Below are 24,472 nucleotides of genomic sequence, written 5' to 3'. Positions count from 1 at the left end.
ATGTTCGGAGAATGTCACTTATTTGGTTTTCCTTGAATATTTTGTTCACACGCAATGCAATTGAGATTTCAATATATCACTGGAAAATTTTTTGGCAACATTTTTGCCCTAGACGGCAAAGCGCTAGGACTATCGAGAAAATAGTTAAAACTTTTTTAATGAATAGAAACTAGCAACACTGACAGATTTTCCGTCCAATTTTAGAAATATTATTTTTACAAGAAAGTTATTGATTTTAGACCAATGAAATGGCCTTCATTAGATTCTCTATTATTCGGATTCGAGGAATCGGGGAATCGAGCACGTGTCATTTTTGTCATAGGTGTTATTTTTATCATTTTTGTCATTTTTGTCATTTTTGTCATTTTTGTCATTTTTGTCATTTTTGTCATTTTTGTCATTTTTGTCATTTTTGTCATTTTTGTCATTTTTGTCTTTTTTGTCATTTTTGTCATTTTTGTCATTTTTGTCATTTTTGTCATTTTTGTCATTTTTGTCATTTTTGTCATTTTTGTCATTTTTGTCATTTTTGTCATTTTTGTCATTTTTGTCATTTTTGTCATTTTTGTCATTTTTGTCATTTTTGTCATTTTTGTCATTTTTGTCATTTTTGTCATTTTTGTCATTTTTGTCATTTGTGTCATTTTTGTCATTTTTGTCATTTTTGTCATTTTTGTCATTTTTGTCATTTTTGTCATTTTTGTCATTTTTGTCATTTTTGTCATTTTTGTCATTTTTGTCATTTGTGTCATTTTTGTCATTTTTGTCATTTTTGTCATTTTTGTCATTTTTGTCATTTTTAACATTTTTGTCATTTTTGTCATTTTTGTCATTTTTGTCATTTTTGTCATTTTTGTCATTTTTGTCATTTTTGTCATTTTTTTTGGGAAAAAGTGACATTCTCCGAACAAATTTTCGCGCTTTTTTTTCCTACAAAATTTCAAATCAAAACCCGGGTGCCAAAATTCCATTTAAAAAAACTGCAAAAATTCAATCGTAGGTTTCGACCAAAAAGGAAACTTTTGAAACAACAGGGTTTTTGAAATTCCATTAAGGTTACTACAACCCAACACACTCTATTGCAACGATTTTGCGAAAATTGTTAATGTGGTGAATTTGGAGCAAATTTATCTGTTGAAACCAATTTTATCTATGAAGTCTGTTTTGCCATACTTGAAAGAATTTTACTTTTTTTATTAAGTTTTGCCTGCCCAATTTTGTTCATTATAAACATTTTGTCAGTGAACAAGTCCCAAGTGTGTCAATATGCTTTTATACTTGACTTTTTGTTGTCATTTTTTTACATATATAAATTTTACCGTTGTTTTTTATCTTTGATTTTTAATTCTTTTTTTTTTAATTTTTCGAAATTTTTTCATAAATTCTCAATTAGGACAAATAGAGGAAAACTTGTAAGAAAATCAAAACAACATTAAGAATACAAAAAAGGATAATTAGGAATTCACTAAGATGAAAATCAAACAAAATTAAGGAAAAATTGAGAATAATTTAAGAAGATACAAAACAAGACACAATTGATACAAAATTAGGGCAAAATTGAGACGAAATAGAATAAAATACATTTATAAGAACAGATGGAATCGACACAAAACTGAGACAAGAGTTAAACCAAAATGTTAAACTATATGAAGTAATAATTGAAATAGTTAAGAGAAATTGAAGCATAAAAGTGAAAACTTAGGAAAACAAATTTAAACAATCTCTAACGAAAGTGGCAAAAAATGAATTTTCCATGTGGTTAATATTTTTTTAAAACAAGGTTTAATTTGGTTTCAGTTAGGTTTCAATAAATTGAATTTTGATTTTGACTTAGCTTTGTTTGATTATTTTTTTTTTTAAAGAAGGTATGTTTCAGTTTGTTTAGATTTGGTTTGATTTGTCTTATTATTGTCTTCATTTTGTTTTTAAAATGTTTCCCATTTTTATCAATTTATTTTCATTTTGTCTGAAACTTGTCTCAGTTGTGTTCAAATATTCCTCACTTTGGTATCAAAGTTGTTTTGATTTAATTTTAGTTTAAGCTCATTTTTTTTTATTTTTGTAATTTCTCTATTTGAAACGGCTCATACCTTCAGGCTTTAAGGGGGGAGTAGGGTCTAACAGGTAAAAAAAAACACCATTTTCACGATTTTTTTTTTCAGAGCTATCATTCAAACAAATGTATACAAATTTTTTGCATTATACAAAGCATTGTAAAAAGAACATTTAGTAATTTTTTCGTAAAAAAATATTGAAAAATGAGCCGGTGACGGAGCACTTTCTAGGATGCCTTTTAGAAAACAGTATTTGCGGTGGACACTGTATCTCAGCACAGAATCATCTGAAGTCAAAAAATCAGAGCAAAATATTTTTAATAGATGTTTTTCTGGACCCCAACGATTTTATTTAACTTAAAAAAAAAATTATGAAATTTTTGTGGCTGTTTGAAGTAAAAACTACGATTTTTTACGAGAAAATCCGCCATTTTTTAGCTATAAAATCTCCCCTAAGTATAAAAAAAAGAAAATCGTTGGGTTTGGTATTTTATATGTAGAAAATATGTTCCGAATTTGAAAAGAATCGGTGAAGTAGTTTTCAAATGACGATGTACTCCGACTTTAAAAATGTGCATTCGAGAAAAACGCGTTTGGAGTTTCTGCTCTTGCTATCTTGCAGTATTAGATAAGAGGAGATAAAGGCCTACAATTTCTACAGTTTTGCTTCGATTGACTTGAAAATTTGACACAACATTCTTGAAATGTTTTACAATAAGAAAATAAAAAAATAAAAAAACTGATTTTTTAAAGTGTTAGACACTACTCCCCCCTTAAGGAGCCAAACTCAATTATCTCAAATTTGTGAAATATCATTTCGTTTTTCAACCTTTACTACAATTTTCTTTTTATTGTACTAACTGCAAATCGATTTTTTTTCAATTGTTTGTAATTAAATGCATAATTTGTATAATGTATAATTTTTGTCTGAGTTTTATTTATCTTTTTGTTAAAATTTTGTCTTGAATTTGTTCCACTTTTTTATTTGTTAGTTTTTCAGGAGTTTTGTCGATGTTATAACGTTTCATGTTAAACTCATTTTTTCTCTTTTTCTCAGAATTTGGTTTCAATTTGATATTTTTTTTATATTATTTTTTCAAAAATTGAACATCGACAGACCACAGTTGTCACAAGTTTTATTTAAGTATATATAAAGTTTTTTTGTTGAATTATATTAAACAAGAAAGAAAATTCACATGTTTTTGTTCCCAGCAGCAAATTTTCCTGGAGAATCTACGAAGAATAACCGGACAAGGCATTGAGTATTGCTTTTATGGGTATCGATTTCACTATGGTCAAATTTCCTTATTCATTATTAAGTAATAGGGCTTGTGATATAGCTCAGTTGGCAAGTCTGTTGTCTTCTGAGCCGATGTCCACGAGATCGAGCCCAAGAGTAAACATCGAACACAGTTGTACCGGATAAGTTTTTAAATTACAATCCGTCAACTGCAACGTTGATAGAGTCAAAAATGCCATAAAGATGGTAAAACGACTATAATCGAAACAAAAAAGGGACAAAATCCCTCTATTGAAACTTAAATCTATTTTTATTGCCTGTATGTATGCAACACCCAGATCTATACTTCTGGCGTGAGCTTTCATTACGTCGTATGAAACAAAATGTAAGCAAACAGTTTTATTACAAAAAAAAACACAAAAATTGACATAAACTAGTCGCAACTTTTTTCCATGTAGAATATTTGTAGTCTGGACTCTGGACGACATGTTCTTAAGGTTGTTCTGCTGATAACTTTTGCAGCAGTCCTCTATGAATTCATAAGATTTTTCATACACGTAACGAAAGCTCACGCGAGACTTAATGTTTTTGATTTAAAAAAATTAACATCATGTTGAAATTAACTAAATTGAGCAAAGTCCTAAAAGATTCATCAACGTTCTAAAAAAAAGTCCGTATTATTCTCAAAAAAAAAACTATTCTAGGAATAATGTTATAGTATTTCCCAAATAAGCAATAAGCTTTATAGTTGGTATTTTTTAATTTTTTTTTCTTTTCAAAACGACACGCGACGCTCTGCTTATTTAATACTAGCGCTACCCTGATAAATGTATGCATGAGCTTGAACAAATTCACACTGCCGGTTTCGGAGCAGTTTTGTCATCACGTATAGTTGGATCACACAAACTGCAAAAGTGCTAACTCCGGAAAGGTGTTGTGGTGCGTAATCGACCACGTGTAGAGAGTCGGTCCTCTATTCAACCGACCAGTCAGTGCTCTTTTGGTGTGCGGTTAACAATCACCGCGTGCGGTAGAATTTTTAATTCGATTTTACCACAATCTCGGTGTCTTTTTTTTATTGTTGCATACCTACCAGTTGAAGAGCTGCTCGACTTTAAGGTTCGACGGTAGCAACGACGTATCGTATTGTGGTCCTATGGAAGTTAAGTCTCCGCTAATAGAGACACAAATTGAGTGTGGCTGTGGCTGTGGCTTTTCGTGGCGTCATGTCTCTCTGGATGGTTCCGTTGGTTGGTTGGTTCGTCGTGTAGCTATGATTCCTATAATCGGATTATGTCAACCGTAGAAGTTGTGCCCGAGTAGGTTAGAGATAGATCCCTTGCAACAACACAGTAGGGGGAGAGAGATTGAAGCAAAAAAGTTCCTAGCGCTTCGCCTTGGTGGACCGGGAAAATAAATCCATGTTCTTCGGTTTCTCTTTTTTTGCAGGCATCTATCCGCCACTTCCCATGGCAACTCCCTGCATCAAGGCGATATCGCCTAGCGAAGGATGGACAACCGGTGGAGCGCAGGTTATCATCGTTGGCGACAACTTCTTCGATGGGCTACAGGTGGTTTTCGGAACGATGCTCGTTTGGAGTGAGGTAAGTTTTTCGGGATTTTTTTCCAAATGGATTACGTCGAAAATCATTTTTCTGTGTTGTTTTCGGTTCTTGGGAACGGATTTGATTTAATTACTGTTCTTCTTATTACAGTTAATAACGTCGCATGCCATTCGAGTGCAGACACCGCCACGACACATACCAGGAGTGGTGGAGGTTACGTTATCATACAAAAGTAAACAGTTCTGCAAAGGATCGCCCGGTCGATTTGTCTATGTCTGTAAGTCTCCCGATTCAAGCGTTCTTTAAAATTGAAGCGAAGCACATCTAATAAACCTTTTTTCCACTTAAACAGCGCTTAGTGAACCAACCATCGATTACGGGTTCCAACGACTTCAAAAGCTAATCCCTCGGCATCCCGGAGATCCTGAGAAACTACCAAAGGAAATCATCTTAAAGCGAGCGGCAGATCTGGCAGAAGCTTTGTACTCGATGCCTCGATCACCGAACGGTTCTTCGGGCTTCAATTCCTATACCGGGCAACTAGCTGTCAGCGTTCAAGACGGAGCTGGACAGTGGGGTGAAGGTGAGCTTAAACATTATTCTACTTCATCGACCGACTTTCTAAACTCCATCTCTCATTCTTCCTCTAGCTGACGAATACACACGGGCGCAGAGCAGTAGCGTGAGTCCACGGGGAGGCTACTGTAGCAGTGCTTCAACGCCTCACTCGTCCGGCGGAGGTTCGTACGGTAGCAGTAATGGTTATGCCACGGCTTCAAACATGAGCGGTCTCACCTCCTCGCCTGCCAGTGTCTTCAACTCCTCCTCAAGTAAGTCCTGATTTAAGTTGTCACACTTCTATTGACACCCGTCTTTAATCGATAAAACACATGCAATACTAACATCGAGGATTCGCCTTAGCCAAAAACCCTTCAAAAACAAAAACCAAATCATTCGCTACAGCACGATGCGAAGAGCACCAGAACCGATTTCGGACTCCTCAAAATCAAAATCAAAACCTCCGACGAACACGCTGTCGTTAGTACTGCATGTGCCCGTCGATACTTCGTGTTCCATTTTCCATTTGTTGATGTTGTGTGTCCCTTAATGATGTAACCCTAAAGTACCCTCCCCAACCCTAGATGTGTTCCTTAACGTTTGTTGTCTCTGATGTTGTTCAAAACCGACACACCACTGATCTTGCTTCTGTTCCTCTCTTTCTCGCTCTCTCTTCGATTGTCGATTGGTGTGCTCGCAGTTACTTCTTCGACGGCAAACCTGTGGCACTCGCAGTTGGTTCCGTCGCCCCACGGGTACCCGGCGACGGCTGCAGGGGCAGCTGCCGCCGCAGCCCACCATCAGTTCTGGCACGCTTCGACGTCGTCTGTAGCGACCGCCGTCTAAGGCGGCGGTTCCCTCTAGGTACGGATCCCTCCCTCGTGTTAGTATTTTTTGGTTTTTTTTTCTTTTTCGAAAACTTGAACATTAATTTTTTGAAAGATTGCAACAACTAAACTGACATAGTTTTCGACATCCAAATATTTTGAACAAAAAGAACAATGGGTAATTTGTTTAGATTTTTTTTACCGCTGGCAGCAATAAATCAACACCTTTATTGAGATTTCTACATATCTAAGTTCGAAATCTCTAAGATTTCTCAATTCAATGCATACTCGATTTGGCATCGATTGTTTAAAGAAATACATTTTAGTTTGCTTCGATAGCCTCCATCCAAAAATTCGGGGAAGAGTAGGCGTATGCTGAACCGTCAGCACGTGTTTTTTTTCGTCCTGTTAAAAATTTTACTAAAATATTTTAAAAAAAATATATTTTCGAGGAATTCCAAAACAAATACAGTCGGAAAATGTGGAAAATGTACAAATACAGTGTTTTTGAGCTACATGCGCGGGTGAATCAGGAGGAGCCGTTCGTGAGCTACCAAAGGAATCGGTCGATCCTATGTTTTGCTCCATGTGCGTAGTTCGTTTGGCAAATTGTTATTACAAACATGCAAGTTATGCAAGTTAATACATTTATTGTGAACAAAAAAGAGTTTTAAGTTTAATGGCGAAACAAGAAAAATTTTACATCTATCAGCCATACGTTTCGTAACGAGCTATAAATTAAAGTGAAAAAAGGTTTTGTGCGGGGGGGGAAGAGTATTATTTGAAGGAGAATGCAGAAGAATTTTGTTACGCATGTGAGCTCTGAAATGTTCTAGAATGAATTAGATATTTGCAATAACATTTGAATGTGAATTTTTCGGTATCTGAGGTAGAAACTCATTCAGTAGATTTTGCGAGAAAAAGATAAATATTTTTTGCCACTGACAACTTGTGATCAAACTGTTAAATTTTGTGACTGCTGCGATCTATTCAATTTTTTTGGGGGAAGGGCAACCTACTGGGTTGCTGAGTTCTACCTGAGGAAATGTGATAATCATCATGAGCAGGAGAAATGAAAGCTAAGTATTATTCCTGCATCTTTTTTGCTTATTTTACATAATATTATATTTTTTTTTTTTTTCATGCGGCAGCTTTATGAGAAATCACACGGCCCTTTTGAGGCCAAAATTTTTCACCGCGGGGGAAAGCTAGGTAAATGAAATGGGAAGGATTGGGAGGAGACCGCAATACACCGGGCGGATTAAGAATGTGTCTCATTTAAACTCCGGTTGCTCTCTGACAAGTCAAACCCTGGCGAACCAGGGCTGGGCTTACCAATTAGCTGTATTGCGAGCGAGGGTATTTTATATCGGTTGAATAATGTGTAACACTGTGTCATGTGAAGTGAGCAACAAATAGTAGCTTTAGAGGGCTGAGGTTTGTCGTGATAGTATTATTGTGTCGTGTGAAGTGAGCCTTTGTAAGGCCGAGTTTTGTTTTCACAGTGAGTAGTATTGTGTCATGTGAAGTGAGCAACAAATAGTAGCCTTTGTAGGGCTGAGGTTTGTTGTCACAATGAATAGTATTGTGTTATGTGAACAACAAATAGTAGCCTTTGTAGGGCTGAGGTTTGTTGTCACAATGAAAAGTATTGTGTCATGTGAAGTGAGCAACAAATAGTAGCCTTTGTAAGGACGAGTTTTGTTTTCACAGTGAGTAGTATTGTGTCATGTGAAGTGAGCAACAAATAGTAGCCACTGTAGGGCTGAGGTTTGTTGCCACAATGAATAGTATTGTGTTATGTGAACAACAAATAGTAGCCTTTGTAGGGCTGAGGTTTGTTGCCACAGTGAGTAGTATTGTGTTGTGTGGAGTGAGCAACAAATAGTAGCCACTGTAGGGCTGAGGTTTGTTGTCACAGTGAATAGTATTATGTTGGACCCTACCTGTCACCTAACCTTACTCGATTCAAGAACTTTGAGCCTATGATTGTTTTCGCTTGAGATTAGCATAGATTGGCTAATAAAAGATATTTCCAAATATGTAATTATATTAACAACTTGGATACCATAAAACCGAATCTCCATTAAAAGGTGTTTATCACTGGCAGCACTTGTAAAAATTCTACTTACACAAAGAATTTAAAAAAAACTGATTAATAACCGAATAGGATCATACTACTAATGATAATGCTGTTCTTCTAAAGCCTCATCGCTAACTTTGAACAACTTCTCAGAGCAACTTTCCTCAATCTGTTTCAGTTGAAATGAATTACATTCCTATTTTTGATTCCCGATATTATTTTCCTGGACTACCTTTTTATTATTGTTTTTTCCAAATCGTACCATCTTTCTTCGACTTCCTTAATTGAATTTCAAACCTAACCGAACAATAGTCAAATCTAGCAAAAAGCGTTGAAATGAGAAAGAATTATTGTTAACAGGAAACTGTCCAAAAAGCATTCTGATCCAATGAGCCTCTAGTTCTTGTAAAATGCTTGGTTTAAGAATAAGCCTTCGAAATTCATAAACCGCAAATGCACACTTACTAGAGCATTGGGGACGCGAATACTACAACCTTTACCTTGCCTAGTAACACATTGAGTTATTAATTCGTGACTCCTTGAAGCTTAGGATACGGGGACACATCTGGACTTCTTAAAAAAGGACCTGAAATATACAAAACTTTATTAAACAAATTGTATGAATAATTATATCAGGTCAAACAATCAATACTGATCGGACCATATTGAACACTGGTAAGACGTTAGTTTAAAGCCGTGGGGCCAACACGTAGGTTCCGTTTCACTGGTGTTCATCAGGGATCCGTTCGTGCTCGCAAGATCTGGTGTGATATTTTCACTATTCGATATTTTAAGATCTTGCGCGACAAGGCATACCCATTTATATCAGAGTGATATAAATGAGCCTCTTACCATGCCCACGGATTTTACATAATATTATATACCCATTAATCTTTACAATATTCAATATATGTTTAAGGAAATGTAATAAGTCAATTGTTTATGAATCTAGGTCAAAGTCGTTTAAAAACCTTACGAGTTATGAACACGACTCGTAAGGTTTTGTGTTCTTTTGATGTTCTTTCTGTTCTTTTTTCTTTCCAAGAGCGAGTAAAGGCGCTTTATCCTTGGTCGATGACCAGAAATGATCGTACACTGAAATCCAAAACAGTTCAAGAAATACAAAATAAACTTAGATTTCTTAAGTCATTTTATTTATTACAGCAAATTCTTCAAAATACTTAGATTTTGTGATTTCTGTGTACAAAATAAATTATTTCCAGCCCCTCAGAATGACCCAAGTGATTGGCCAAATTACTCTAGGTAACGCAGGGTTTCTTCATCAAGGAGCATTTTTCTTAGCATGCTTCCAACGATACATACTCTGCCCACTTGAAACGTATGGTACTGGTGGTCCACGTTTCTTCCTGTTCCTGTGTTCCGGATGTCTCTGCGTTCTCTGCTCCATGGTAGGCCCAACCATTTTGTGTTTTTGATCATTTTAATGTTTTAATGTTAAAATAATTAAAAACATGAACAAAGACAAGAAGAATAATAACACATTTGTTATTCTTTGGGACTCAGACATAAGTTCTGGCTATGGAAGTACGATTAGTGATTAGTGATAGCCTCCATCCAAAAATTCGGATAATTTTTCCTTTTTAAAGATTCAGAAGTCAACAAAGATTGCTGGATACTAATTTTATTCATCTCAATTTTTAGAATTATAAATTCAATGCTCAGTTTTTCACTACCACCTTTACTACACCACACAAAGAAGAGGTTGCGTAATTTCAATGCCGAGCGAAGCAAACTATTTATGCGCTGCATTGCGCCTAAGATTATATGATTGCTCTCCTTTCACTGGCATACAGACTTGATTTCTTGGGGGAAAAGGTTGAACGACCACTATGGGGCCTAGAAGGCAATCCTCTTTTCCACAAAAAAAAACGTATTTTCTTAAATAAATTTTAATGAGGATGAGCTTCGTACTTCTTAAAGTATTATTTTTCTGCAAAATAGATATCTTCTTATTATTTTTACAGAAACATAACATGATGTACACATTGTTCCTCAATTTTCATCATAATTAATTTTTTGGATTTTTCACTATAATCAATTTGAAAACGCGTTTTATTTGAACTTGATGGATCGGGGCGAACAGAGCACTATTAATCGGGGCACGATGAGCATTTTCTGCCGTAGAATCTAGCAGCGAATTTAACTCGATGAAATCAATTATATAACTTCTTGACAAGTTTACATCTGACGATTTATCCTATTGGTAAGGTGTCAGGGAGAGGTAATTAGAAGAGCCGAGTTTGATTCTTGGTCGAAGCGACTTTTTTTTCATTCACCATTTATGCTCGATTATTTTGGCTGTTGCATTAAACGGCTAGTAGTATCATCTACCAAACAAAGCACCAGAAACATAATGTATTAGGGTGAGTGAACACTTTTTCTGTTATTGCTTTTTTGATCGATCTACGACTCACCGTTTTGTTCAAAATGCATCGATAATGAATGGTAAATGAGAAAAAAATTCGCCCCGACCAGGAATCGAACTCGAGTCATCTGAATATTCGTCCGATTGGTCCTATTAGTATGGACCAATAGGCCAAATCAACAGTTGAAACTAGTGAAGCTGTAGCTCTATAATACAGTTGACTTCATTGAGTTTAATTCGCTACTAGATTCTACGGCAACTCATCGTGTCCCGATTTATGGTGTAACTTGTAGTTTTTCATGACTAGCATTTAAGGTTTTATGGCAAACCAGACTGCGCCGATTGATAAAATTTCAGCGTTTCATTTCTCCACTCGGATGACTATAAATATTTTTCTATATTGAATTTAATTTTTACAAATTATAACTAAAAACAATCATATCCACGTGTTTTACGCTCAATTTTAGAATGCTGTTAACTTTTGAGAAAAACCCAATATCATAGCGAAATGTCCTTTTTATTTGCTGATTTCCAAATTACGATAAGAATGCATAATTGTATCGAATTTCGTCCTTTTTCAAGTTTAAAAGGTGCACCAATATTCGACCAGAGCTCATATGGAATTTTATTTAAGGAGTCCTAAAAGATCTAACAGTGAGCCAAATTGGAATAAAAATGAAGATGCTTGATTCCATGAAGTTAAGGAATGTAAGAGGTTTTATCAAGCGCAATCCGAAAATTTCAATAGGGGAGGTTATAAAAAAGGTAAATTTTTCTGACTAGTTCATCTAGCTGACTAATAAACAGGCCTGACTTCGTTTCTATAAAGTAGAAAAGCTGCTAACCGGTGAAATAAAAAAAATGCGGTGGTCAAATCGTGCGCAAAACATTTGAACCACTAGTGGGGAGATATTATGAAAAACATCGTTATGGACAGCAAAACGAACTATTTTAACGAGCACCTGGCAGATTTCCAGCCGAAAACTTCAAGTCTCGCGTGTATTTTTTGGAGTTAAAAAAGGAGATATAATTAAAAAAATTATGTCAAGTACATGAGGAGGCTGACGATCTGTCGAAGCTACAAATTATAGAAAAACACAAAGAAGACTGCCACCAAATGCTACCTTTTTTCCTGCATTGCACTTCAATAGGTCTCACAAAGGTTATACTTTATTTTGTTAAAATCTTAAATCGTGCCATAACGCATAAACTATGGTGGAGGGAGTGATGTTTTTGTGCAGAAGGAGATCAATCGAATAAATTTGTCATAACTCCGACCAAATTTAAAATTCAAGTAATTTTAAATGCCAAGCTTCAGTAAATAGAAAATGAAAGTCGAAAAACTTCTTCATAGGACGCTATCTAAAAAAAACACTTGACAGAACATCACAACTATTGTATGTAAACACTAGCAGACCCGGTAAACTTCGTCTTACCATGTCCATTTTCGCCATTTCGTAAACATGTCCTTGTTTTTTTTTACATATCCTTCCTTTCCGTTTACTCGAATTGTCCCGCTTTATTCTATCGGAATCAAACCTAAGAATTTTACTCAATTCTACGGGTCTTCACATAAATTATCAAAGAAATACTTTCAATGAATCTTACATGCATCTTACATGAATACTTTTCATTTACTTTTCTGGGTTCGGATGCTTTGCTTATTGCCGAATGGTATCAGGTATAAGCTTTCCGTTGCACAAACGGATATCATCACAGTTAAACTTTCATATTCTTTCAAAAAGAAATATCTAAGTACACATTTGTCTCATTTATTGATGCAAGTGAAATCACATCGCTCTTTTTCTGATGCGTCAGTGTGAAGACTTTAAAATGAGTTAAATACTCGTTCCTGTTTGTCTTTTTATCAACTTTCATTATTATATCTGCAGTTATCTCCAGAATAAAATAATGCTTTGTTATTCATTTTCACTGAACACTGTTTTATCATAAGACCTTCGTTTACAAAGACATTTAACAATTATGAATATCCGCTTCGGGATACCCTTTCTGATCATTTTGAAGAAAAAAATCTTAAAAGGAATATGTTTCATGGCTAAAAGGCGCATTGCCACTTGTTTCACCGAGTAAAATGACAGGAGTTAATATAATTTTCAACATTTTTAGGTCATAATAATATCAAAAAAAATTCTGCTTCTGCCATCAAAAAACTCTTCTTCTGAAATATCAATCTCAAAAAAATAACTTAAAAAAAGGGGTTTTAAAGTCTCTTCTATGTAGCCGAAATATGTTAAACAAAAACACACCTTTATGTTCAGTACGTACTTGAATTCTGTGTAAACAAACAGTGAACCTGTAAACAGTTTTTAGGTGAATGATTTTAGAAAAAGTTGAGTTTGTTTAGTCAGATTGTTTATGTGGGCCCAACCATTGATATATGAAGAAATAATGTATACATTTTTTGTAAATGTTGAACGTTTGCACTCGCTCTAATGTACCTTTTAACTGAAAATTCTTCTTATTTTATTGATAACTTTCACATATGACTGCAAAAAATATATATTTTTTTAAATAAATCCAAAAAAGGACATGCTCTTGTTTAGTACATGTGTCTGTTCATTTTCAACGGATTGTGTTGTTGTTCTGTAAATTTAAAGGCGCTTGATTTATCTTCAGTTAAGCACATTTGTACATATTCGAAAAATGTTTCTAGGCGTATTGGATTATTCAATCGTACGTTAATCTTCCCACTATCTTTTTTTCAAACGTCCGCAAAGAGTCATACCATTTTTGCCTTTCTTTCAGAAAGGTATAGTTATCGGTCGATTTTGGAGATCATTAATTATGGGTCTTAGATATACCTTTATAGGTACCTATCGAATCAGCTCGTCGAGTTCAGACGATGTCTGTGTATTTGTGTGTATTGGTGTGATTTTTTGTAAACTTTTTTGCATGTTTTTGCGAAACTGGGCAGTACAATAAAAATGATTTTTATCTTAAAAAATTTGTTTTTTTTCTTCTTCGGTCTATAAAAGAAAGAAAAAATAACAAAATAGTTTGAAAATTTAATTTTCATAGTAATTATCATCCAAAAAAACGTGTCAATTGGCCTTGCTAGCCAAAACCAGCAATCACTAAAATCAAGATTATCGTATATATGACGTCAAATTATACGTGACGTCATAGATACGCGCTTGCTAGCTAAAACTATGGTCCTGTCGATGTGTGGAAGGGAGAACAGGTAAGCTTCACTCCCACTCAGGTTTGATGTCATCGTGACAGAAATCTTGTGGGAGGAAGACGACAGATCAAATTTTCCCTGCCAATCGTTGTATTGTTTTCATTTTAATGGTTCAGATTGAAACCGAACCATTTCAAAATATTTCGGAACCGAAGCTCCGAATTATTTAACATAAAAATGGTTTTCACCAAGGGGTACGACCCCGAAATTAATGAAGTCGTTGATAAGTAAGTCATGCCCACACTGGATGGTACGAAAGCGATAGTAACTTCGGCCAACATTATATTCAGAAACAGATTGCTCTGAGAAGGGGAAAACAACACGGGTACGCGGACGATGTATGCACATCCTCTCATCTTCTCACGTGCCGTTCGTGCTCAGGAAGCTTCTTCCTAGGCACGAACGACAGGAGAGAATTTCGCCCGTGGAAGCAAATCTAATTAGACAAATGCTTCTCAATCCTCTCGAGCTTTAAGCTCTCGGGCAAATTCCCTTTTCGTTCCCTTTTCTCTTCAGATCTAACGTTGCGCAATGAAAGCTTTTCGTTCGCATAGAAAAACCTGTGCAATTGTTGCGTTTTGTTGTTGGGGTTGGTGTCTGACGAAAACGGCTTGGGAGTCAATCCAAACAGTGGCGCCACCAAGTCCTCCATAGTAGTGTTTGAAGCATTTCGGATTTTTTTTTGGAAAAGGCACATAAATACGCATTAACCATTTTGGCCAGGCTGGCCAAAAACAAATTTAACTAAATTGACAAAATTAACAAAACTGACAAAATTGACAAGATTGACAAAATCGCCAAAACTGAAAACGTTGACAAAATTGATGAGATTGACAAAATTGACAAGATTAACAAAATTGACAAAACCGAAAAAATGACAAAATTGCCCAAATTGACAAAACTGACAAACTTCACCAAATTGACAAATCTGACAAAATTGACAAAATTGACAATATCGACAATTTCGACAAAATCGACAATATTGACACAATTGACAAAATTGACAACATTCACAAGATTGACTTAATTGACAAACTTACAAAATTGACAAGATTGAAAAAAGTGATAAAATTAACAAAATTGACAAAATTGACCAATATGTGAAAACTGACAACATTCACCAATTTGACAAAAAAGACAAGACTTACAAAATTGACCAAATTGGCAAAACTGACAAAATTCACCAAATTGACAAAACTGACAAAATGACCAAATTGCCAAAATTGACAAGATTGACAAAATTCACAAAATAGGCAAAACTAACAAGATTGACAAGACTGACAAAATTGACAAGATTGACTATTTCGACAAAATCGACAATATTGACACAATTGACAAAATTTACAAAACTGACAGAATTGACAAAATTGACATGATTGACAAAATTGCCAATATTGACAAAATTGACATGTTTGTCACAATTGAGAAGATTGACAAAATTGACCAAATTGACAAAATTTAGAAAATTGTAAACATTGACAAGATTGACAAAATTGACAAATCTGGACAAATTTGAAGAAATTGTTAAAATTGACAAAAATGACAAAATTGATTAAATCGACAAAATAGTCAAAATTTACAGAAATCGCAAAATCACAATTTTGATTGAATCGACGAAATTGAAAAATTTGACCAAATTGACAAAACTGACAAAATTGACAAAATTGACAAGATTGACAAAATAGACCAAATTGACAAATTTTACAAAATTCTTATAATTGACAAAAATGACAAAATTTATCAAATTGACAAATTTGACAAAATTTACAGAATTGACAAAATTGACAAGATTAAACAAATTGACAAAACTGAATCAAATAAACAAAAATTACAAAACTAATAAAATCGACAAAATCGACAAAATTATCAAAACTAGCAAAATCCATAAAATTGTCAATATTGATTAAATCGACAAAATTGGCAAATTTGACATTTTTGACAAATTTGACAAATTTTATCTCCTATAGTTTTTTTTCATCCCCTATAGTTTATTCCGTTTGAGAGCTTCATTTAACGAAAATCATTTATAAAAGTGATTTTTGTAAACATTCTACCGTTATGGATTAAAACACGCAAAACAAATATGTTTTGAATCTGAAAGAAAGGCTCAAATCCACTGTTAAGTGTATTAAATCGGGTTTTTCATATGCATCAGTATCAAATTCATGTTTTTAGACAACCATTGCTGATTCAATTAACATGAAATCAAAACAGTTTTAATATTTCAAATCGTTTAAATGGTTTTGATTTGATCGGTAAATTATCAATCTGGGTCACATCTAGGCTTCATTTATTCATTTGTGCTGTAAAAATGAGCTAGGAATCAAGAAGAAAAAAACACATCTAGGCTTCATATCGCCGCCACGTGCGTTGAATGTATGCTTGGTTGAGAAATAGGCGCCCAAATGTTCCCACTAATCAGTGTGCTATGCCTTGGTTACTATCCTCTCACGACGTTTGCTCGCGACGCCTCGACCATGGAGACGAAAAACAAACCGCCCGCTCGGCGCCCATAGTAAAGAAAACCTCTAAAAAAATGGATGTCATGACTTTTATTTGATTCAATAAACTACAAATTTAATTATTACGGACAATTTATGGGACTTTCTGTTATTTTCATTCGATATAAACCGATTCGCATGCCTACAGAATATTCTAAAAATAATTTCATTTGAATCGTTTGGGTCATTTCGGAGGAGTAGTACTACAAACACCGTTACAAGAGAATTTTATATTATAGAAGAAGATTACATTTCTAGGCAGCTTCGCTGAAAGTTTCATGAATTTCCATCCATTCATTCAAAAGTTATTCACAAAACAAAGTGTTGCATTTTTTTCGTATACGCTCCTTATTTAATGACGGACAATGACACCAATGACTTTAAAACATCTTCTTCTTCTTCTTCTTCTAATATATAAAGATGAGTTGGACTATATATGTTTGTTTGTATGCACCTTATACAAATCGACACCGCTTAACAGATCAGCCTGAAATTTGGTACAGAGATGTATTTGGACCAGGGTAAGGTTTTAGTGATAGTTCTGAGCCCCTCCCACCTAAGAAAAGGGACCCTCCCATACAACTTTCGTTTTTATTCCCACAAATTAAAAGTCATGGCACCCATTTGGCAGCCGATTTTCGTTTCCTTTGGCGGGTTGTTTTCACCATCACCATGGGCCGGGCGTAAGAAACGACTATCCAGAGTTCACGTGTACTGGAAAGCAAATCAATGCTTGCTGAGAGTTAAAGATTTGAAAGAGGAAATTTTGGCGGGTGTTTTTTGTACCTTTTACTGCTGAAAGCACGTGGTACCGGTAGATACGAGAATTTTGGATGCAATAATGAGCTAACATTTCGGATTGAAAAATGCAACTAACCTGTAAAGTATGTATTGACTTGAAATGTAGTGGTTTTCAAAGTACTCCCTACCACTGCTTTAGGGCTTTGGGGTCTATAAAAATATACAGTGTGTGAAGTATGCATGCAATGATTCATCTTTATTATGAATTTGGATTGAGTGCTGAAAACATATTAAGCTATTTTCTTAAAATCAAGCTTTTTAGAACCAATCATTTTCGTATTTTTAGAATTCCTCATAGAGAAAAATGAAATAATTAAATTCAGAGTTATAAGTTGAAGGCTTTGATTTCAACGTTTTGAAGGCCGCCGAGAAATCTAAATGGAGGACGTGCATTATTTGGAAAAACTAAATCCAACGCAAGAAAGTTTTATAAAATTTAATTTTATCGGTCAATCTAAAACTTTCGTATAAATGTTCTATTCTGTGTTCTATTTTACAATCCAATTATGCGAATACGTAAACGGTTTAACGTTGAGTACTGCGAATTCCAACAAATTATTTCCAAGAATTTTTACTTTATCACTCTTCACAATAATAAATGAGATTATTTTTACCAAGGATGGAAAAATTGAAAAAAAATCTTTTGTCATAACATCATAAAATGAGCGATTTGGGTTCTGAGATAATTTGTTTAAGATCACTTCAAAAAACTATAAGTGCAACTTGGAACATTGAAGAAAAACTAATAAAACGGTGTGGAAAAAACAACGAAAAGTACACATACATTTGAAAAAAATGAAAAATGAGTCTTCAATAAGTTAAAAAAAACAAATACAAACACATACAGGATCTAAATGAAACTTGATGTTTCCTCGAAGAGATTCCTTTTACTTAATTCTAAGCGTACATCTTTCGAGTATATGATGGCTAGCATCTCACAAATGCTTAAACCAACAAACCACAAAAGTGTACTGTGTATGCCGTGACTGGGATTTGAACTCATGACCGTTGGCTTGGAAGACTTGAAGGTCATCCTCTATGCCACGAGTTGAGGCAAGTTTCGGAAGCCTTCTTAGAATTTTCTGGGTAAATAAAACTTGAATATAGCATACGGAGGAGCATTTGGCATATAGCGTCCGAGGAGATAATCTCCAAAAAAGATTTCATTAGATGAGGGGTGGGAATGATAAAAATATAGTTTAATCATACGAAGATAAAAAAAAGAAGGCCAAAGCTATTCAAGCTTCCTTTAAAAATGGTAGATATAAAATGTTTTTCGTCAAGAAATAAAAAAGCGTTCATGGGAAATTATTTTTAATTTCTATGAATACGAACCTCATAACTATAAGTGTTTTAAAAATAATGAAAAAGGGAAACACCACTGTATATATTCTCATTCAAAACTTTCAAAACACTAACAAAATTTCCAAAGTTTACATACATGGAACAACATGGGTAAAATTTTCTCATAATATTGAATACAAAGCTACAAAAATTTCGTGGAGTCAAACGACTAACTCAAACGCTTGGAAATTGAAATTTTTTTGCAAAAAGGAAAAAAAAATATTGATTTGTAATGAAACGTTGCTGTTTAACTCAAAACTTGAAGCACCAAAGTTTGTGTGGTTTAACAGTGTCAGAATTAATTACGATTTTTGTTTGAAAATTTTCACTTTTTCCAGTGTGCACTACAAAAGTTTTTTTTTAATTTTGAATTATAAGTAAATTTACAAATTGTGAAAAAAAAAAATAGTAAAATTTATATTTTATTTGAACATAGTTTTTCTGCACCCAAAATAATTTGCACGTCGCAAATACGTGAAAAACTACATAATTTTTATCCAATTGATTTTCACGTAGATGCTACGAAATAAACACGTGAATACACCCTAATAGGAATTTGTTCCTCATGAAGTTCATCTACACTTTACGTGATATTTTAGTGAACTCAACACAATGTGTTTATGAATGTTATTATAATTTAAGATTGAATCTAGCTGAAACAGAAATAAATTTGAATTGGTAATTTACTCAAAATAATTGGATGTTTTGTTCGATTTCATTTTTTTATGATGAAACCTCCTGAAATTCCTGATTGGCAGCTTAGTTTGTGAAATCCTGCATAAATAAACAAACATTAAAATTCATTAGTATCGCCGATCGTATTTGCATGAAAGGTTTTTACCTGATCCGGATCTCGACGGCCTCTTGGATGGAACGAAGCCTTCCGAAAAAAAGATCTTTCGTGGCCTAAAAAAAAAAACAATTTATTTGGTTAGGAATTTAAATTTCTCTGTCCAAATCAACAGTAAATCTATTCGGCTACGAATCCCGAATATTATGACAATTACTCACCTTCCAAGTAATCCTAAGGTAATTAACAGAAGTCACGGCTTTCGGTATAGTCCTAGCGAGAAAAAAAACTCGCTTTCTCAAACATTTTTCTCTAGAACGAACTAAGTCAGCAAACTGACCTTTTCTTATATGAATTTGAGGGCCGACTTGGCATCCACTTAGATTTTACGTGAAATTCAAGAGGCAATTATGTGGAAGTATAGTGGTTACTACCAGGGCGCACTTGAAAAATTCTGGTTACTACAAGATTCACGTAGAATCGATATGATGCAATAAAATTTCAGTTTACGTAAAAAATAATTTCTAAATTATTTTGGGTCTGAGGATGGCTTAAATTCAGTAAGCCGAAACGTAAAAAAACAGGAGTTTTATGTCTAGTCCCAAATCACCGAAAAATATCAATTAAAGAAAGTGCGGTGATAAAAACCAAACAAACAAAAAAAAAGTAAAAAGAATGTTCTATACACATTTGAAGAGGTAGAATAAAAGTTGAAAACTTGTTTGACAGCCAAGACAGCCAATCATTTCCCTGGACGCATACAAGTTTTGGCCATATTGGTGATGGAGGAAAAAGAAGAACAAAGTTCCATACAAATTTGCAGATCTATAAGGGTCATTTTACAGTTATTCGAATAAGCTAAAACTTTGTTAGTATTGTTTTATCATCAATTGGATCAAGATTGGGAGGTGAGTCTCCAGGTTGCGAGTGAGATGTGTTCGAGTTTGAATTCTGAAACCGTCTCCAAAAGCTATTTTTATTTAGTAGTTTATTTTACTTGCCTCAGAAAGCAAACTAATCTGACGAAAATTAGCTGTGGTTAAACAACATTTCAGCGGATTATCGGTCATTCTTACAATTTAACTTATGTAATTAAGTATTATGATATAATTTAAAATTATAAGTAAACTTACGAACTTAGCTCATAAGACTGCATTTCCTTGAAAAACTAGTTCTAACGATCCAATTTATTTTATTTTTCAGGAATCAACGGGCTGATGAGTGGCGGCAGTGGCTTCAGTCCGTACTCGATGACCACCTGTGGGTCACAAGGATACACACCTAGTCCCCTGGCAGCGGCCACAACGACTTCTAAGTAAATAGGTCGGACATTTCAATTAGGCCTAGCCCGGTCAATTTGAGACACGTGCGACCAAATCGATCGATCATCTCGTCAGCGGATAATCCCAAATTTGTTGTTTGTTAATAGTTTCAATAGTATTGCCCCGTCATTGATTCCCCGCTTGCAATTGTTCTTGTAAAAAGATTGTACCCCGGTGATTTTACGCCTGTAAATTTTATATTTATTAAATCTTTTTTTTTTTATTTGATTGTTCTAAGTGCAATAAGAATTGGTAAAAAAAAAACACACACAGTCAATATGCGCTGTAAAATGTACACTTTGTAAATAGGGAAAAACAGTTATTTAAACAAAGAAAGCGTAAGATGCTTTGTAGTTAAAAATTTTACTATTAAAAATAACTGCGTAGAATGTTCCGACAAGTTCGGCGCGAGGAAATTAAATCAGAATCAACGAAATACCGTAAAGATAAATGAACAAAATAAAAGAAAATACATATCGTGCTTCAAAGAGTTGAATCGACACATATTTCATCATTCATATCTCCATGTCAAGTCGAACAAAATAAGTTTAAAAAAAATCAAATTATATTCAAAACACGACAGCAATTCAGGCTAAGTGAAACGGACATCAAAATATAAATTCTAAAATAAAAACAAAACAAACAAAAAGCTGCAATCCAAAATAAAAAGTAAAACATAAAAAGGGCAACGATCCAACAGGTGACGCTATATTTGTATACGAGCAAATAAAGTAGAAATAAAGTACTTTCGAAATGTAGAACACGATTTCATAACAATAAACAAACCAAACTTCTCTATCAGTCGCTGCAGTACATTTTTTTCGGTTCTAGATTCGCGAATATTTAGCAATTATATACATTTCATCTTACTGATCTCCAAGCAACAAAACGAACGGACTGTAGTATTTAGTTTTTTCAACACCTTCAAGGTATTTTCTAGCATAAAAATACTTATTTTATTTAGTGCAAATTTTTTAACACTAGCAATCGATGCCATAGCTCCTGTAGAATACTCCTACGTAAGTAATATTTACATTTCCGTCAGAACACAGAACAAGATACACAAACAGCAAAAACTCGAACTCTGCAATGTTGATCGAAAATATTTAAACCACAAACCATAAAATTCGATCGAAAAACCTTAACTATAATTAAGAATAAAGTAATTGAAATCAATTATCGTTAAATAGTTTCAATTTTTGCAAACGTCAACGGTATTGTAAATCTACTTGGAAGTAAACGGAAAAAACTCTTATTTATTATTAAACCAATAAAATAGGCAATTAATAAATTATGGATCAAAACCACTTACAGAAGAAGAAATAAAACCAACATAAAATCAAGAACACATACATGCAGATTTTGGAAACTAAACAGACAGTTTTTTCTAAAGTGTCATTTGCGCGGTCGTAATACCGGGCCGATGTTGGCTCGTTGGAAAAGCTGAATCATTCTTGCATGCAGCTCTATATATATGGTGCTCCGTCGAGAGAAACCTGAATGATGCGATAGGAAGCGAAATTGGTCTAATAAAAATATTGGTGTGAAAATCAGCAAATTTGTATCGACTTGATTTGAGAAAGAAAAAATCCATTTATCATGACATTTTTTTTGTGCGAAAAAAAACTTATTGAATTTAACGTGGAAATCAATTAAAGTGTGTGAGAACCAAGGTCGTGCGAACGGGAGGGAGGGGGGGTTTAGGGGTTTAACCCCATGGGGGGGGGGGGGGGGCATGAAGATTTTTCCAAGTAAAATGTTCACCGTAGTATTGGAAAATAACTTGATCTTAAATAAGTGTTAACAAGCAAGTCAAAAATTTTGCTCGCCTCCGGCGGAATTTAATCTTAAATCACGCTTGGCATGAGACATTTTATTCTACGACACTTCATGACGTTCACGGTTCGAAACTAATTTTTCATTGTAAAATTCGATTTGCAATTCAATTAACCTTTCGTATTGAAACTCTTAACTTGATAAACAAAAACCCTTAACTTCGTCTTAAAAATGGATTTTTATTAAGAATTGTAATTAAACAAGAACAGAGTTTGAAACGAACCATTTTAACTTTAAAATTAATTTATCGAATACTAATTTTATACATCGAAAAGTTGGAAACTATGCACACAGGCATGCAACAGGCTGTGCTATGCAACAGGCACCATGATCAACAGAATTAGCAAAAATAAACAAATCTGTAATCTAATATCCTCTACCTTATTACTTAAAATTTGATTTAATAAAATCGTTTATGTCATTGAAAATGTTATACTGATATGAAATATTCTTCAAGAAACCAATTTCAGTCTTAATTTAATTTAGTATTTCTTGTGCTTGCTCAACATCAGATATGAAAAGGTTTTGATAAATTACACAAGACCACAAAATCTTCATTTTTCCTAGGTTAATGAATTTAAAAAAGTAATTTTGTCTAATTTGAGTGCCCTGAATCTAAATATGCAATCTTTCTATCAGCGTTCAACTGTTATTGAAATAACTTTTTAAAATAGATTAAAATATCTTAAGGAAGTTCAGGACTTTTTTGACAAAACTTGAAAACAACAAAAAAAACATTTTGAAATAAAAATTTTAAATGATTAAACAATTTTCTTCAAGATTTAAAGTCTAATTTAGAGTTCCGCGAAAAAAGTTGTAGTAGTTTTCTATTTATTTACTTTTCATATTTAACGAATTTTTAAAGAAGTTTGAACCAATTTTGTTATGCCTTTATGCAGCAATGTCAAAAATATTTGTATGATATCTTTCCAAATTTTCAAAAACTGTCGAATTTTACTTTTTAAAGCCAAGCATCATCATCATCATCATCGTCACAATATATTTTTTTTTTTTTTTTGAAGTTCTATAAAAGAAATCAGAACCCGTTTTTTCTCAAATGTACACTGAAAAAAAATCATGGTATTCTGAAATAAATAAAAATGTTTAATTCTACCATACGTTGATATTGTCGATATAAACAAAGTTCTGGTGATTTTTACCACTTTTTGATTAATTTAACTATGCGGGGCAGAAAAAATATAGTAAACCTAAATGAAAAAATAGGTTTAATTCTACCATGCGCAAAATTTGTTGATATAAATGAAGTTTTAGTTTTTTGACGATCTTTTGGTTAATGCTACCATGCGCGCCAAAAAAATGTGGTAAACCTTAATAAAATAAGAGGTTGAATTTTACCATGCGGAACGTTTTGTGCATTTGGAAAAAGTTTTGGTTATCGTGACAATACTCTGGTACATTTTACCATGGATGTAAATAGCCAAAATGCTTTCAATCAGTTGTGTCACTTTGTTTCCTCCTTGCCATTAAAACGGCTTTCAATTTTTAATTATTGTTGAAAACTTTGGAATCAATATTGATTATGTGCTACGTGCTGCGATCTTAAAGGTGAAGTGTTTTGGTGTGGAATCTGTGACGAAGGATATCACTTTTTATTTATCCACAGAAGGCCATTACAATCTGAAGTGCATCAACGCAAGAACGCATCATCGAGCCATCAACTACCGCTAATTTCAACAGTTCATAAAATTTTCAAGAGTAAGTGAATTTTATTAGTATTTCTGTACAATATTTGACATTTCTTTTATATTTTTTTTTAGTGCACGGGGCGACGATGATTCACGAAGGCAAAAATACAATCTTTGGACAACGGCGGAACACCGGAGGCTTATAGTTCCTGATCATTAACGCCGAACAATATTTATGTGAGAAAAAATAACGTGGATAATAACAGTGATGGATAAATAAACCAGCATTTTTTAAATTTTAAATGGTTTCATTGAAT

At 33.8% G+C, this 24,472-nt stretch overlaps 1 protein-coding gene across 6 annotated transcripts in view; it reads left to right on the top strand.

Annotated features, from left to right (window-relative positions):
- Positions 1–22,214, top strand: part of LOC129746565 (transcription factor collier) — a 141,759-nt gene extending 119,545 nt beyond the window's left edge. For 4 of the 6 annotated variants that reach the window (XM_055740263.1, XM_055740265.1, XM_055740267.1 and 1 more), the window contains exons 9-14: positions 4,744–4,898; positions 5,010–5,136; positions 5,212–5,442; positions 5,510–5,689; positions 6,118–6,281; positions 20,555–22,214. In XM_055740263.1, the coding sequence (XP_055596238.1) occupies positions 4,744–4,898; positions 5,010–5,136; positions 5,212–5,442; positions 5,510–5,689; positions 6,118–6,263 (839 nt within the window). In that variant the 3' untranslated portion in view covers positions 6,264–6,281; positions 20,555–22,214. Of the gene's footprint in view, positions 1–4,743; positions 4,899–5,009; positions 5,137–5,211; positions 5,443–5,509; positions 5,690–6,117; positions 6,301–20,554 lie in introns of all 6 variants that reach the window. The other 2 variants (XM_055740264.1, XM_055740266.1) reach the window with 2 other exon arrangements.
- The last annotated feature ends 2,258 nt before the right edge of the window (positions 22,215–24,472 follow it).

The sequence above is a fragment of the Uranotaenia lowii genome, chromosome 2 (genome assembly GCF_029784155.1).
Source record: "Uranotaenia lowii strain MFRU-FL chromosome 2, ASM2978415v1, whole genome shotgun sequence".
Classification (NCBI taxonomy): domain Eukaryota; kingdom Metazoa; phylum Arthropoda; class Insecta; order Diptera; family Culicidae; genus Uranotaenia; species Uranotaenia lowii.
Note: the sequence above shows the minus strand (reverse complement) of the source record. Positions and strands in the feature narration are given on the sequence as shown.